Genomic DNA, 16,411 nt, shown 5'->3' on the forward strand with positions numbered 1-16,411 from the left:
GCTCCGTGCTATGCAATGCTAGGGGCTGTTCTCACGGCCTGCAGACCGAGCTATCTGGTTGTCTCACAGCCTTGAGCTACTTCCAGTCCACAGGAGTGTGTGTTCTTGGGGAGGCAGGCTCTGCAGATGTGACGCAACCAGTCCCACCCTGTGTGTCCTCTCCCATAAGCCGTTGGCAGGTGTTGCTGGTGTGAGCAGGTGAGTTTTGGGTAGGTGCGTTGGTGAGAGCCTGAGTCTTTTTCTCCGCAGAGCAGCATCTTCTGCGGGTGTGTGGAAGTTGCGGGTACCAGGATGAAGTCGCTCTTTTCAGCCCCAGACAGTCTAGGGCCAGGAAGGCATGAGGGAAGCGGTGTACGCTTGCATGTCTGAGAGAAGAACGGTTTCCAAGGATGTCTGCAAATCCCATGAGAAATTTCTTCACCTCGTTCACACAGCTCCTGCATTGAACGGCTCGCACATGTCCCATGCACACACGTTTCCACGACAAGGTTTATCGCTAGACATTTTTTAGGACCGCAGTAATTCAGATAAGATGCTCGCGAAAGAACGCTTCCCCGGTAATGGCATGTCCACCAATGAACTGATGACAATTCTAGCTCTGAGCTTCTGAAACGAATGAACTCTTTCTTTTTTTTTTTTTTTTCTTAATGTGAAAATATTTACACACAAGGAACTCTTTCTTTCTTTCTTTCTTTCTTTCTTTCTTTCTTTCTTTCTTTCTTTCTTTCTTTCTTTCTTTCTTTCTGTCTTCCTTCCTTCCTTCCTTCCTTCCTTCCTTCCTTCCTTCCTTCCTTCCTTCCTTCCTTCCTTCCTTCCTTCCTCCCTCCCTCCCTCCCTCCCTCCCTCCCTCTTTCTTTCTTTCTTCCTTCCTTCCTTCCTTCCTTCCTTCCTTCCTTCCTTCCTTCCTTCCTCCCTCCCTCCCTCCCTCCCTCCCTCCCTCCCTCCTTCTTTCTTCCTTCCTTCCTTCCTTCCTTCCTTCCTTCCTTCCTTCCTTCCTCCCTCCCTCCCTCCCTCCCTCCCTCCCTCCCTCTTTCTTTCTTCCTTCCTTCCTTCCTTCCTTCCTTCCTTCCTTCCTTCCTTCCTTCCTTCCTTCCTTCCTTCTTTCTTTTTCTTTTCTTTCTTTTTTTCTTTTTTCTTGGCAGAGTCTCACTCTGTTGCCTGGGCTAGAGTGCTGTGGCGTCAGCCTAGCTCACAGCAATCTCAAACTCCTGGGCTCAAGCGATCCTCTTGCCTCAGCCTCCTGAGTAGCTGGGACTACAGGCATGTACCACCATACGTGGCTAATTTTTCTATTTTTTCGAACTCCTGGCCTTGAGTGATCCACCCGCCTCGGCCTCCCAGAGTGCTAGGATTACAGGTGTGAGCCACCGCGCCCGGCCTAATTTTTCTATTTTTTGTAGAGATGGGGGTCTCACTATGTTGCCCAGGCTGATCTGGAACTCCTGACTGCAAGTGATCCTCCTGCCTTGGCCTCCTAGAGTGCTAGGATCACAGGCGTGAGCCACCGCGCCCGGCCTCAACCCCAGTTTTGACCTGCTTGGTGTGGAGGTGTGAGGTGAAACAAAAGACAAACATCTTCCCCCAAAAATAAGCTGGAGTCAAAACTACAGTGAGACACCACCTCACACTCATTGAGACGTCTACTATTAAAGAAATCCCCCAAATATAATGAGTGTTTGTGAGGATGTGAAGAAATTGAAACACCTGTGCACTGTTTGTGGGAATATAAAATGGTGCAGCCACTATGGAAAACAGTGTGGTGGTTTTTCAAAAATTTAAAAATATTTATTGTTTTGGAACTTTCTGATAAAGGCCAGTCTCACTGGAGGTAAATAATATCTCATTGTGGTTTTGATTTGCATTTCCCTGATGATTAGAGTTGGTGGCGTGCATGAGGAGAGATAGGAACACTCATACTTTGCTGGTGGGACTGCAAACTAGCACAACCTCCGTGAAAAGTAGCATGGAGATACCTCAAAGAACTAAGAGTACAACCACCTTTTGATCCAGCAATCCCACTACTGGGTATTGACCCAAAGGGGAAAAAAAGACATTCTGTAAAAAAGACTTCTGTACCCCAATATTTATAGCAGCACAATTCACAATGGCGGAGATGTGTAAAAAACCCAAGTGCCTATCCACATGAGAGTGGTTTAATAAAATGTAGTATATGTGTACCATGGAGTTCTACTCAGACACAAAAAACAAGGGTGATCTAGCACCTCTTGTACTATCCTGGATCGAGCTGGAGCCCATTCTACTAAGGGAAGTATCACGAGAACGGAAAAACAAGCACCACATGTACTCACCAGCAAATTGGTATTAACTGATCAACACCTAAGTGCACATACAGGAATAACATTCATTGGGTGTTGGGAAGATGAGGGGGGAGGAGGGGATGGATATATTCACACCTCATGGGTGCGGTGTGCACTGTCTGGGGGATGGACATGCTTGAAACTCTGACTGGGGTGGGGCATGGGCAATATATGTCACCCAAACATTTGTACCCCCATAAAATGCTGAAATAAAAAAAATTAAAAAAAAAACACAAAGAAGTACAGAGTAGTGGCATGTTCCTAGGAATTTGCTGATAGCTCTATGTTATTTTTCAGGCACTTAACACATGCCTCTTTCTTTCTTTCTTTCTTTCTTTCTTTCTTTCTTTCTTTCTTTCTTTCTTTCTTTCTGTCTTTCTTTCTGTCTTTCTTTCTGTCTTTCTTTCTGTCTTTCTTTCTGTCTTTCTTTCTGTCTTTCTTTCCCTTCCTTCCTTCCTTCCTTCCTTCCTTCCTTCCTTCCTTCCTTCCTTCCTTCCTTCCTTCCTTCCTTCCTTCCTTCCCTTTCTTTCTCTCACTCTGTTGCTCGGGCTAGAGTGCCGTGGCATCAGCCTAGCTCACAGCAACCTCTAATTCCTGGGCTCAAGTGATCCTCCCGCCTCAGCCTCCCAAGTAGCTGGGACTACAGGCGTGCACCACCAGGCCGGGTTAATTTTTCTATATACTTTTTTAGTTGGCCAATTAATTGTTTTCTATTTTTAGTAGAGACGGAGTCTCGCTCTTGCTCAGGCTGGTCTCGAACTCCTGACCTTGAGTGATCTGCTCGCCTCAGCATCCCGGAGTGCTAGGGTTATAGGCGCATACGCCCCCTTTTTTTTCCTGCTTTCATGTGGCTCTCCTGTTTGACTCAATTTTGCCACCTGTCTCCTGCCACCTGTTTGACTCAATTTTGTTCTGAGAAGCAGTCTGGGTAACGCAGTATGCCTTGACCTCAAATGTTTTACCTGTTACTTTATCCTGTTCAGGGTAGCTTGGTTCTCCATTCTTTGCTCTTTAGCTCTTTACCTGGCTGTGAACCCACAAGAATACACTCATAAACTCGTGGGCACTAGAACGCTGTCTAGACAACCACTTCCCTTCCATCTTGGAGGCCCCTCCAGGATGGGGTTTAGTGAAAGAAACATCCCAACTTAGGGACTCTGTCTCTTGACTGTTCCACCACCATCCCTGCCTCACTACTGAATGCAGAAGAAATCTCCCAGATACCAGATCTCCTTTTGAGCCTGGGGGTCCATTTGCAGTAAAGGAGTACACCGTCAACCCCTTCTTCTACCTAGATACAAACACAAGGACTTGGGTATCCGCCATATGCAATTATCCACATCCGTGCTGCCATCCTTTTGGTGGTTAAATGAGAGACGAGTAAATGTTTTCCCATAATCCTCCTGGGGAAAATCCAAATATCAAGGGCTCCCGGCTTCCATTGAAACTATTTTTCCCCTAGCGGAAAGGGGAACCCAGAGGGCTTCTGATGCAACCGGTTTCTCTGGGACCTGCATCCCCAGACTATGACGTCTACATTTGCACAGACTGAGGTGGTGCTGGTTAGAGCTCATGATGCTAGAATCCAGGGAGGTGTTTTGTTTTGTTTTGTTTTCAAATCAGGGACTATCTTGGAATGAGCGGGGTTGACATGCTCTTGGGGCATTGAGAAGGACCCCTTACTCAGTCTGTCCCCAGACTGCTGTGGGTCAGGGTGAGAGCTTGGAACCCAAGCTTGTGAAGGTCTTGGGCATCTGGGAATGATTTAGAGACGAGATGTTAGTGGTAGGATGGACCCACAGAGAACCACCCATGCTGTTTTCCACAAGCACGTAAGGTTGAGTCCATACAGGTATTTGGATGGAAAGGTGAGTTCTTTTTTTTTTTTTTAATTAAATTAAATTTTGTATTTCAAATTATTATGGGGGTACAAATGCTTTGGTTACCTAAATTTTCCTTGCACCGCCCAAGTCAGAGCATGTCCATTCCCCAGACAGCTCGCACTGCACCCCTTAAGTGTGAGTCTACCCATCCCCTCCTCCCCCCTCCCGCCCGCCCAACACCTGATGCTTGTTACTTCCCTATGTGATTGTTAGTTTTCATCGATTAGTGGCAATTTAGTGGTCAGCGCATGTGGCGTTTGATGTTTGTTTTTCCATTCTTGTGATGCTTCACTTAGAAGTATGGGCTCCGGCTCCATCTAAGAGAACACCAGAGGTATTAGTTCACCATTTTTTTTTATAGCTGAGTAGAACTCCATGGTATCCATATACCATATTTTATTAATCCGCTCCTGTATTGATGGGCACTTGGTTGTTTCCACATCTTTGCCATTGTGAATTGTGCTGCTGTAAATATTGGGGTACAGATGTCTTTTTTAATAGAATGTCTTTTTTTTTTTTCTTTTGGGTCAATACCCAGTAGTGGGATTACTGGATTAAAAGGTAGTTGTACTTTTAGTCCTTTGGGAGTATCTCCATGCTACTTTTCACGGAGGTTGTACTAGTTTGCAGTGTGTGAGTGTTCCTATCTCTCCGCATCCATGCCAGCGTTTGTTGTTTTGGGAGAAAGTTGAGTCCTTGTCTGTCTCTCTGACATTAGCCCACCTGCAGGCAGGTGTCTGGTTTTAGACTGAATGCATGTCTTCACTTGTCTGTCGTCACTGCTGGGAACCCATGCAGGCTGGATCTATAGACAGCAGAAGGCCACCCAAGTTGACCTTCATGCCTGACCTTCCATAAAATGTTCTGGAAGCATCAAGGGGTGGGCGCCTGACTTTGGACGTGGGGCTGGGACCAAAGCCACCTGTCTGGCATGGGTTGGGACACCTTCGCCTCACCTTCTGGGGACTCTGGCCACCCACAGCAGTGATCCTCTGGAGGAATTGTCAGCTCATAACTCCAGGGTGGAAAAGCTGAGTGTTAACTGCAAGAAAGAGGCAGCATCTGGGGTGGAGAGAGCTCAGGATTTGCATTCAGACAGGTGAGGGTTCAAATCCTATTCCATACCCCTTTTAGTAGCTGTGTGACTTTAGGTGAGTCATTTGCCCTCTCTGAGCCCATTTGTCCATAACATTAGTTCCAACAAAAATACTATTTCCAGCTGGGCGCAGCGGCCCATGCCTGTAATCCTAGCACTCTGGGAGGCCAAGGCAGGAGGATCGCTCGAGGTCAGAAGTTTGAGAACAGCCTGAGCAAGAGCAAGACCCCATCTCTACTAAAAATAGAAATTAGCAAGACAACTAAAATAGATATAGAAAAGATTAGCCGGGCATGGTGGCGCATGGCTGTATAGTCCCAGCTACTCGGGAAGCTGAGGCAGGTGGATTGCTTGAGCCCGGGAGTTTGAGGTTGTTGTAAGCTAGGCTAGTGCCATGGCACTCTAGCCCAGGCAATAGAGTGAGACTCTGTCTCCAGAAAAAAAAACAAAAAAACAAAAAACTTGTCAAAGGGGCTCTTCAACCTGAAGCAGGACTGATTTAGGAATCACCATGAGATGTTCCAGCCATGCCTGTCTGGCTTCAGGGCAGGGGCTGGGGGTGTTGGATGGGTGGAAACATTTTGTTTTTTGAAAGAGGTTTATGGAGGAAAGTGTATGTCAAAAGCTCAGGTCTCGAGGGGATCACAACCAGGTTAAAGGAACTGCTGGCTGGAGAGCTCCCAAACCCAGGGGTTTTCATTTTTTTTAGATGTGTCAAAGACAAGTGGGACCAACTGGGCACCCTAAAAGAAGGTGAGTTTGGGGGTGCACAGGAGTGTGTGTGTGTGTGTGTGTGAGAGAGAGAGAGAGAGAGAGAGAGAGAGAGAGAGACAGAGACAGAGACAGAGAGGGAGAGATACCAGGTAAGCATCTTTGAAAGCAGAGGAAGAGTTAGAGCCACCAGTGGTGGAGTGATTGCACTGTACTCTAGACCAAAATGTCAACCTGCCTGGCTTCCCCCTGAGAGAGTTCTGGAGCCTCAAGGCAGACACCATCCACAGTGCCTGATGCCAGGACAAACACCATTCCAAGAACAGTTCTAGGATACGCCATGGGGCTTGGTGAGTGTGGATTCCCTCCTGAGACAGACTAGGGGTGCGACCACCCACTGGCCAAAAATCATAACCTAGCGGTGGGGGGAATCATGCGTGCATGTGTGCGTGTGCACCTGTGACACAAATCCCGGGCATCTGTGATGGTATTTGGGGGTGTGCATGAAAGGCAGATGCAAAAACAAGGACTTTGGAATTAGATCCTCATTTTGTTCAAATCTTGCTGGACAGATCACTAAACTTCTCAAATCTCTGTCTTCTCATGCAAAAGAAAATACAGCCAAATAATAATTGCTGTGGGGAATTTTTAAAAACTGTAATAAAATGTACATCACAACATGTACCATTTAAACCAATTTGTGGCATTAAGTACATTAAGCACATTCCTATGGTTGTGCAACCATCGCCACCCTCCATCTCCAGAACTTGAGATTAAAAGCATTAAACATGAAAAAGACTTAGCCCAGTGCCTGCCCCAAAGTCAGCACTCGATTGGTGTCGAATCCTTTCGCGGTGGGGTTATCTGGAACCAGATTCTTTTGGGCACTTCAGTAGTGCGTGACAGGGATCTGCAGTAAATGCTGTTTTACCACCTGGGGATAATTGGTGACAAAGGGCAACATTTTGGCTCTAAATTGGCAGCACATTGGAAAGATTCATTTTTTTTCCCTTATGGGATCATGGAAATAGTGAGACGCTCCCAGGATTTATGCATGATTTGAGTTTAGTATAATTAAAAATAAATATCTAGAAGAAACCTTGAAGAGTATAATGTCTATGCATCACAGTGAACTCATCTCTGCTGAAACGCTAAACCAGAGGCTCCCGATGAAGGTGGGGTTGGCAATGTCTAGAGCCATTTTTACTTGTCCTGACTTGGGTCGGGGTGAGGACTGTTCCTGGCTTCTCGCGGATAGAGGAGGCAAGGGATGCGGTTAAACATCCTATAATGTGCAGGACGGTGCCCCCAACAAAGAATTACCCGTCCCTAAATAGTGCCATCGTGGAAAAACCCTGCTGTAAACCGTTGGAGTTGGAGAAAGGGATGGATCAACTTTAAAGAGTCTCAGAGGCCAGACAAGGGGCATTTGGGTCTCTACCCAGTAAGGACAAGGGCACTGCAGAGTGACATTAAAGAGGTTGAGCCAGACAGGGCCAGGCTTGCCCATAGAAGGGGCCATAATGTTAAATGACAATGACAAGACCAAGAACGTCTTACAAGCCTGGCGGTGTGCTAAGCACAAGGCAACCAGCCAGAGATCTTTAACACCTTCCTCCTCCAAAGAATTAGATTTGCAAATCTATTGAGCACTTTTCTCTTTCTTTCTTTCTTTCTTTCTTTCTTTCTTTCTTTCTTTCTTTCTTTCTTTCTTTCTTTCTTTCTTTCTTTCTCTCTCTCTCTCTCTCTCTCTCTCTCTCTCTCTCTCTCTCTCTCTCTCTCTCTCTTCTTTCTTTCTTTCTTTCTTTCGACAGAGTCTCACTTTTGGCCCAGGCTACAGTGAGTGCCATGGTGTCAGCCTAGCTCACAGCAACCTCAAACTCCTGGGCTCAAGCGATCCTCCTGCCTCAGCCTCCCAAGTGCTGGGACTACAGGCATGCGCCACCATGCCCGGCTAATTTTTTCTATATATATTAGTTGGCCAATTAATTTCTTTCTATTTATAGTAGAGACGGGGTCTCGCTCTTGCTCGTTTCGAACTCCTGACCTCAAGCAATCCACCCACCTCCACCTCCCAGAGTGCTAGGATTACAGGCGTGAGCCACTGTGCCCGGCCCCGAGCACTTCTCATGTGACAGGGAAAGAGCCCTTAACTTTCTTTCACCCTTTCATCTAATCTTCACAGCCATGCCTCTGACAGATTGTACTGTTGCCTGTTTTTATAGAGGTTAACTCCCTAAGGCCATGCTACTGCGAAGTGGTCGAGCCGGGCTCCACGCCCATCTTATTGATTGGTTTATTTCTTTGGCTTGAAACGACAGAAATGTTCTTGCCCTCTTGCAATTCTGAGGGCCACAAGTCTGAAGTAAAGGTCTCCACTGGGTTGGTTCTCTCTGCATGGTGTTGCAGGACAATCTGGGTTTGTCTGAGAGCTTGGAGGTTGCCAAGGAAACGAAGTGTTCCTGATTTGATGAAACGCGATTATGGGTGTGTTTGTGAGGGTGTTTCTGAATTAGATTAACATTTAATAAAATGTGGTGTATGTATACCACCGAGTTCTACTCAGCCACAAAAAACAGTGGTGATCTCGTAACGCCCCACTTGTATTACCCTGCATGGAGCTGGAACCCATTCTATGAGAAGCATGGAAATACAAGCACAACATGTACTCGCCATCAAATTGGTATCAGCTGATCAACACTTAAGTGCACATATAGTAACAACCTTCATCAGGTGTCTGGCAGATGGGAGGGGGGAGGAGGGGATGGGCATATTCACACCTAATGGGTTCGGGGTGCACCGTCAGGGGGATGGACGTGCTTCAAGCTCTGACTCAGGTGGAGCAATGGCAATATATGCAACCTAAACATTTGTACCCCAGTAATGTGCTGAAATACAAAACAATTTAAAAAAGTGCATCTCCTGCTTGTCTTTGGTCATCTTTCTTCTTTGCCTAATTCACTCAGGCAATATTTGTTACAGACAGAAAATCTTCAAGAGCTAGTGTCTCACCAGAGGATGGGAATCGTAGCAAGGAGGGGATGATAAACTGGGAATGCCTAATGGGTACAAAGATATAGTTCGATAGCCAGATAGAATGAACAATATTTGACAGCACAACTAAGTGACTAGAGACAGTAAGTTATGGGATGCTTTCGCTAAAAGAGTGGAGTTGGACTGTCCCTAACACAAAGAAAGGATAAACACTTGAGGGGATGGATAACTCCATCTCCCTGATTGGATTAATGCACATCTAGTGCCTAAAAACAAAAGCTAATGTCTCCTAGTAGTCGTTTTGAAATTGCGTCAGACTATCCTCGGGCTGCTACTCTGCCATCCAATGAAACGAAACCGCCAGTAACAGCTAATTTCACTGACAACTGCCCCACCCTCCCCAGCCATCCAACCCTCAGTTTCCCATTCCTTCGATTTATACCCTGAATTTGACCCCAGTGTGCGCTAGTGGATTTCTCTTTCCTGCAGGTTCTCATCCGGGTGTTTGGACCGAGGCCCTCTTCTCTGTTTGTTTTCATTATTTATATATTTATTGGCTTAGCTCATTGCTTTAGTTCCATAATCCCTTATTTTTCAACTCCCAACCCTTTTGGCATCTCACCTGGGCTGTGGCCCCGGCATCTCTGGCATGAGGAGCACTGAAGCTTCCAACCAGGGCTATGTTACTGTCTTGAACTTGGATCTCAACATTTTGACTCCAAAGAGCAGTGGTTAGTTCTTTTTTTTTTTTTTAATTTTTATCATTTTCTTTTACTTTTCTTTCTTTTTTTTTTTCCTTCTTTTTTAATCACCAGGCTATAGTATGGAACCAAGTGCTTAGTTCTTGATGAGGGTGTGTCCGAGTGTCTCTTTCCTAGACACAAGTTGCTTCTCCTAGCCTCATCCCCTGCCTGTGACAGACATCACTAATCGATCAAGGCTTTCCTCCCCCACCCTCCTTACTCACTCTAGCTGCAGCCTCCTGACCCTTCTCAAGACAGCGTCCCAGGCAGCCACGACCACTCCATGGCCATTGGCACGTGGGATGAAAATCACTTGCCACGCCGGCTCGGGCTTCTCCAAACAGGTGTCACCTGTTCCCCCTGCAGCTGAGGTATGTTGTGTAAAACATGGGGGATGGGAACCAATCACTGGCCACGGATTTCATTCTGGTGGGCCTGTTCGGACCTTCGGGGTCACGCCAGCCTCTCCTCTTCCTGGTGGCTGCCGTGTTTGTCATGGGCCTCCTGGGCAACGCGGTCCTGCTCTGGCTGATCTGCGTGGACTCCCGGCTCCACACGCCCATGTACTTCCTGCTCAGCCAGCTCTCCGCGCTGGACATCGGCTTCCCCCTGGTCGCCATCCCCAAGATGGCATCGGACGTTCTCCAGGGAGGAGGCTCCATCTCTTTCGCGGGTTGCGCAGCGCAAATATTCTTCTTGACGCTTATGGGGGTGGCCGAGGGCGTCCTGCTGGCCCTCATGTCGTATGACCGTTATGTGGCTGTGTGCCGCCCCCTGCAGTATCCCGTGCTCATGAGACCCCAGGTGTGTCGGCTCATGGCGGGCTCCTCCTGGCTGGCAGGTGTGCTCAACGCCTGCGTCCAGACACCCATCACCCTGCACTTCCCCTTCTGCGCGTCCCGCACGCTGGACCACTTCTTTTGCGAGGTGCCAGCCCTGCTGAGGCTCGCCTGCGCGGACACCTCGGCCTACGAGTTGGCGCTGTCCACCTCGGGGGTGCTGATCCTCCTGCTCCCGCTTGGCCTCATCGCCGCGTCCTACGGCCGCGTGCTGGGGGCCGTTCTGCGCATGCGCTCACAGGAGGCCCGGAACAAGGCCTTCGCCACCTGCTCCTCGCACATCACCGTAGTGGGACTCTTCTATGGCGCGGCCGTGTTCATGTACATGGTACCCGGGGCCTACCACAGCCCACAGCAGGACAATGTGATCTCCCTCTTCTACAGCCTGGTCACCCCATCCCTCAACCCCCTTATCTACAGTCTGAGGAACCGGGAGGTGCGGATGGCTTTGATCAGAGCGCTCAGCAGAGCCGGGCTCAGGCAAACGTGATGACCACGCAGGAACCCGCAGGCCTGATCCCAGTGGTCCCCCTCCGCTCCCCCCATCTTCCCGAGGCTCCATCTCTGGTGCAGAGGCTAAGGCCTGTGTCCTAGGCTAATTATCTGTTCAGATTTCCCCTCCCCCGCCCCGCCCCGCCCTGCTCCCAGGCTATTTATTTTCAAATTCTTTCCCATGGATTTGTGAAAATCAATGATAGTATTCCCAGTCACATAGATTATATTGTATCCCTAACAATGTCCTCCTTGCATGATTGGATGTCCTCGTTTACAATGTTGGAATATTCATGTTAGCCAATTAATAACAACATCCGTAGAAACTAACACTTGTGGACCATTTAACACGTTAACTGTCATGTGAGTTGTATTTAACTCAGGCTAGTTTTGAGCCTGGGGCCTCGTGAAGCAAAACCCTGCAGTTGGTTCATGCAAATATTATTGCTTGATGTTCTTATTGATACAATTAATATTGAAAATTTAATTCTAAACACGTGGATTGCCTTGCATATAACTCACATGCAAGACACAGTAAAAACAACACATTAGAAAGGATCAGTTTGTTTGAATGAAACACCCTGGCCCCAAGACTAATTTGTTTTCTAGTGTGACAATGTGTTAATCTAGTTTGCATGCATCCTAGTGGGTGAGGGTAGGCCTCCCTGACTGCTATATACCGCACACCAGTGCTACTCACTATCTGCTACACCCTATTTATCCATTCACTTTTGAAATCGTTTTTATATGTGTCTTATGTTTACTTAGTAAAAAAGTGAATTGATTTTATAATGAATGTTGTGGGGATTGTTATCCATAATTTGTTTAAATGGCAGAAAGTAAACTAAAGGGAAAAGTACAAGATATTGGGATCGAGATTCTTATGATTCCTACTTAGTTGTCCAAAAAGGCCAGTTCTGGATTTCTATCCCAGAAAGACTTTTTTTTTTTTTTTTTTTTGAGACAGAATGTCCCTCTGTCGCCCTGGGTAGAGTGCAGTGGGATCACCATAGCTCACTGCAACCTCAAACTCCTGGGCTAAAGGAATCCACCTGCCTCAACTTTCCCGAGTAGCTGGGACTATGGGTATGAACAAGCACACCCGGCTTAGTTTCCTATTTTTAGTAGAGATGGTGTTACGCTTATTCAGGCTGGTCTGGAACTCTGGATGGAAAGGGATCCTTCCCCCTTGGCCTCCCAGGGTTCGAAAAATAGAGGCTTGAACCACCATGCCCAGAATGCAAAGACCCTTTAGCAGCACAAACTCATGTAATTTGAGAAACGCTGAGAAGAACATGAAGATAACCTAATGTAGAGTTATGACCAGATTTGCGAATATTTTGGGACTGTGTGTGTGTGTGTGTCTGTCTGTCTGTCTGTAGCCGAGTTAGGGCTGCCCTCCCTAGGGTGTGAGGAGCCTTCTCTATTGGTGGACAAAGTCCTGTCCTACAGACTCACCACGGGCTCCGAGAACATTGTCACATTCCATAGGAAACACATACTACACATAAGCATTGCTTAGCCAAATATGCTATTGCCGTACAAAAGTTTGTCTACCAATCACTTCCTCATCTGCCCGCCTACATCTGCACGATCAATCTGTGACCAATGCACTATGAGGTTGAAGTGAGGTCGAATTAATTGTCCAAAGGGGAAAGGAAAATAGGCGGGAACTGGGTGGGGGATGGCTCCCTCCTACACGCCTAACAATCTGAAATCCCAAGGCCAGGGGATTGAGGGAATCTCTCCCACTTCCTACCCAGCAGCTTAGGAGATTAAAGAATTTGCTGGAAGAAATGAGAGCAGAAGAAAAGAGAAAAACCATGTTCCAAAGACATGTAGATTTCTGCATGATGCCTGAAAGTAAACACAAAGAAATGGAACTCATTTTTAACTTTTTATTGAAGGGAAGAAATAGAGATAAGACCAACAGAAATACAGTGCACATCACAATGATGTGGACACACATGCTGTGCAATGTTGGGATCTCAGCTTCGAAAACCCAGGGTATGTTTCCCAGTCACAGCTCATCTCTATGGGAAAGTTAACAAGGATCTATAGACGCCACATGTGTGTCTAGATTTCCTAAGCGGGACAGTCCCCTTACCGGCTTCACCCGTCTCTGTGGTGCAGACTGAGCACACACAAGTGATTCCTGAAGTGGACCTCATGTCAATAGAAGGGATTGAATTACAGACCAAAGTCACTCAGTCCCAAGGGTTGGGGGTGGGAGGACACTGCGTTTCTGAAAGTCTGAAGTGTCCACGACACGGCAGTGTCCCGAGGTCCAGCACCATCTGCCGAGGGAGCCGGCCCAGGAGAAGCAGGCCTGCGTGGTGCAGAAAGGGACCACCTCAGCTTCTCGTTTGGGGCGGGAACGTCCATCAGCGCGGGAAGAGACACCTGCAGACCTTGGTCTTGGGCCCACGACGGGCCTTGTGGGGAGGTCTGGGTCCTGGGCTGGGCGAGGGAGGCAGAGGTCTGAGGGCAGAGCCTGGCAGGGGCTCCAGGCCTTGCAGCTGGAGCTGAAATTCCTCTGGCAGGGCTCGTCTCCCACAGCTGGGCTGGGGCATCAGGGCGGATGCCTTGGGGGCGGAGGTCCGGTACCGAGGCTGGAGGTAGAGGATGGTGTGGGAGGAAGGGCCGACTGCAGGCACTGGGTGTGTGGGTTGCGCCATGAAGGGCTGGGGGCCTTGGGGAGTCTGGCCCTGCCCTTCTGCTGGTGGGACACACACACCGTGTGCCGGCTGGGCTCTCACAGACCCACTCTGGAGATCGACCTCCCAGGGGGTGTCCGAACCCGACAGCCGGAGCCAGCGGGCCCGGGCAGACTCCCAGAGAGCCTCTGAGGACTTGAGGCCCTTCTCGGGGACCACCAGGACGAGCACGTTGAGGAGACTGAGCTCCAGGGCTTCCTGCGGGGCCAGGACGAGGACCTCGTCTCCCAGGCGCAGGTGGAGCACTGTCCCTGCGTCCAGGAGCACGACGATCATCTGTGTGCCCGGGACCTGTTGGCCCTGGGGGAGAAAAGCCGACAGTCAGTGCCATGGCAGGGAGGCTGCAGTGGGGGACACAGGGGTGCATGGAGACGCCTGCGACCCAACCAGAGGCCAGTGAAAGTGATTGTTCCCCCACCCCACAGAGAAGGTGCCCTCCCACTGACTCCTGGTTGGAGAATCATCTGCTCCATGTAATTTGGGGCCAGATCCCGGGGGAGACCTGTGCCACCAATCCCTTTGGCCAGACATGGGACCTTACCTGGGGTATTCGCAGGGACTCCCACAAGCCAGGGTTGGGAGGTTGCTTCACCGGGGCTGGTCGTGCACCTGTAGGGAGAGCAGAGTGTGGGGGTGAAGGCCCTAGGCAAGCTGATTTCACTGGGCCTTAAGGGAATGCTGTGGTCCAGGATCAACCCAGTAGACAGTGCCCTGGGACACCTGCCCACAGTCTGGGGATGCAGCCCCAGGTATCCCAGAGAGAGCACCTGCTCCTCGCAAGGTGTCATGTTTGAGTCTGGTTTCCCAGCAGGGGACATTTAGGGGGAAGAGAGGAGAAAATGCCTTACCTGCCCTGGGACCACAGTCCACTTTCTGACGTTTCGGGGCATTGCACTGCATCCTGCTCGAGCTGTAGGACACAGAGTAATGGGTTAGATCTCACAGACAGGAACCCAGCGACCTCTGACTAAAACAACACACACACCCTCCCTGGGGGATCAGGTCACAGATGCTTCCCCGAGCCTGGTGGCAGCAGAGAGTCTGCCCTGCCATTTGCTCCTCTAGAAACACACTTCTACACACACTCTCCCCCCACCGGTGAGACACCCTCCAGGCCTCCCAGCTCGCCTGCCACCAACCCACCTGCTCTCCCCAGCCTGGTCCTTCTCAGAGCCTGTCAAGCCATCACTGGGGCTTCTAGGGCGCTTGGAATAGGACATGGTCAAGGCTCTCTGGGCTTCTCTGTGTGAGCAATCGGCAGGCAGTCTTGCGCTACCTCCTGCAAAGATGGACCTGAGGGACAGGCGTCAGCCCCAAAGCTGCTCAGGCAGAGCCTCAGGCTGGGCGGAAGCTCCTGAGGCAGGTGGATCTCGCTGGAGCAGGATGAGCCTCCCGACCAGCCTTTTATGTGTGTGCCAAGGGGCGGAGCCAGGGGGATTTGTAAGGGAGGATGGCTGTGATTGGTCCTTCCTGCTCTTCACTGTAGGCGGGGTCTGCAGGAGGGTGGGGCCATCAGTCCCAGCAGGGGATCCTGCAATTAGAGCCAGGGGAAGCCCAGGCAAACCCTCCCTGTTCCTGGCATCTTCCTCCCATCCCGTGGCTCTTGCCTAAGAAGGACACACACTATCTGTTACATCCACTTCATTCCTTCCGTGAAACACTATCTCTTACTGGGGCATTTTCTATGAATTGACTTTCACATGAACCCCCTGGGGAATGTTTTCCATGGGAAATCAGGTTCTCAGGGAACAGAAACGGAGAGAGCTGCACAAGACGTCTTCAGGGACTCTCTGCCTTGATTCCCAGTGGGTTCTCTGAAGACGCTGGCCTCTGCCTTCTTACCATGAGACCAGCAAGGAAGCTTCTTCAGAAGTTTGACTCACAGCAGGTGAACATCAACGAGGAACACTAAGGTAAGAGCCGTTGGAGATTTGACTGGGTTCAGGGATATGTCTGTTCACTGTGTATATCTGTGAGTTTGTTTGGGTAAGCCTGTGTCTTTCTGTGTGTGTGTGTGTGTGTGTGTTTTTCTGTAGCTGGGTTAGGGCTGCCCTCTCTAGGGTGTGAGGAGCCTTTTCCATCAGTTGAGAATGTCCTTTCTCATAGACTCACCTTGGGATCCAGGGACATTTTCCCATTTTATAAGAAACACATTTAACACATAAGGATTCTTTAGGCAAATATACTGTTGCCATTCACAAGTTAGTCCACCAGTCGGCTTCCTCTTCTGCCCGCCTACATCTGCACGATCAATCTGTGACCAATACACTATGAGGTTGAAGTGAGGTCGCATAAATTGTCCAAAGGGGAAGGAGAAAAGGCGGGAACAGAGCGAGGGTGTGGCTCCCTCCAGGAAGACTACCAATCCGAAATCCCAAGGCCAGGGGATTGAGGGAATCTCTCCCACCTCCTACTTAGCAGCTTAGGAGATTAAAGACTTTGCTGGAAGCAAATGAAGGCAGAATAAAAGGGAAAAACCATGTTCCAAAGACATGTAGAGTTCCGCATGATGCCTGAAAGTAAACACAAAGACATGGAACTCATTTCTAACATTTTATTGAAGGGAAGAAATAGAGATAAGATCAACAGAAATACAGTGCACATCACAATGATGTGGA

General features: G+C 49.0%; 1 protein-coding gene across 1 annotated transcript; it reads left to right on the top strand.

Annotated features, from left to right (window-relative positions):
• The first annotated feature begins 10,132 nt into the window (after window positions 1–10,132).
• On the top strand, window positions 10,133–11,074 carry OR2Z1 (olfactory receptor family 2 subfamily Z member 1). Its single transcript, XM_012790366.2, has one exon. It carries the CDS (start codon window positions 10,133–10,135, stop codon window positions 11,072–11,074), a length of 942 nt encoding a protein of 313 aa, XP_012645820.1.
• Window positions 11,075–16,411: the final 5,337 nt, after the last annotated feature.

Source organism: Microcebus murinus, chromosome 27 (assembly GCF_040939455.1).
Source record: "Microcebus murinus isolate Inina chromosome 27, M.murinus_Inina_mat1.0, whole genome shotgun sequence".
NCBI lineage: Eukaryota > Metazoa > Chordata > Mammalia > Primates > Cheirogaleidae > Microcebus > Microcebus murinus.

Excerpts from the sequence above, each read along its gene's own strand:
- OR2Z1 (XM_012790366.2), top strand. The coding sequence starts at position 10,133 with ATGGGGGATGGGAACCAATCACTGGCCACGGATTTCATTCTGGTGGGC.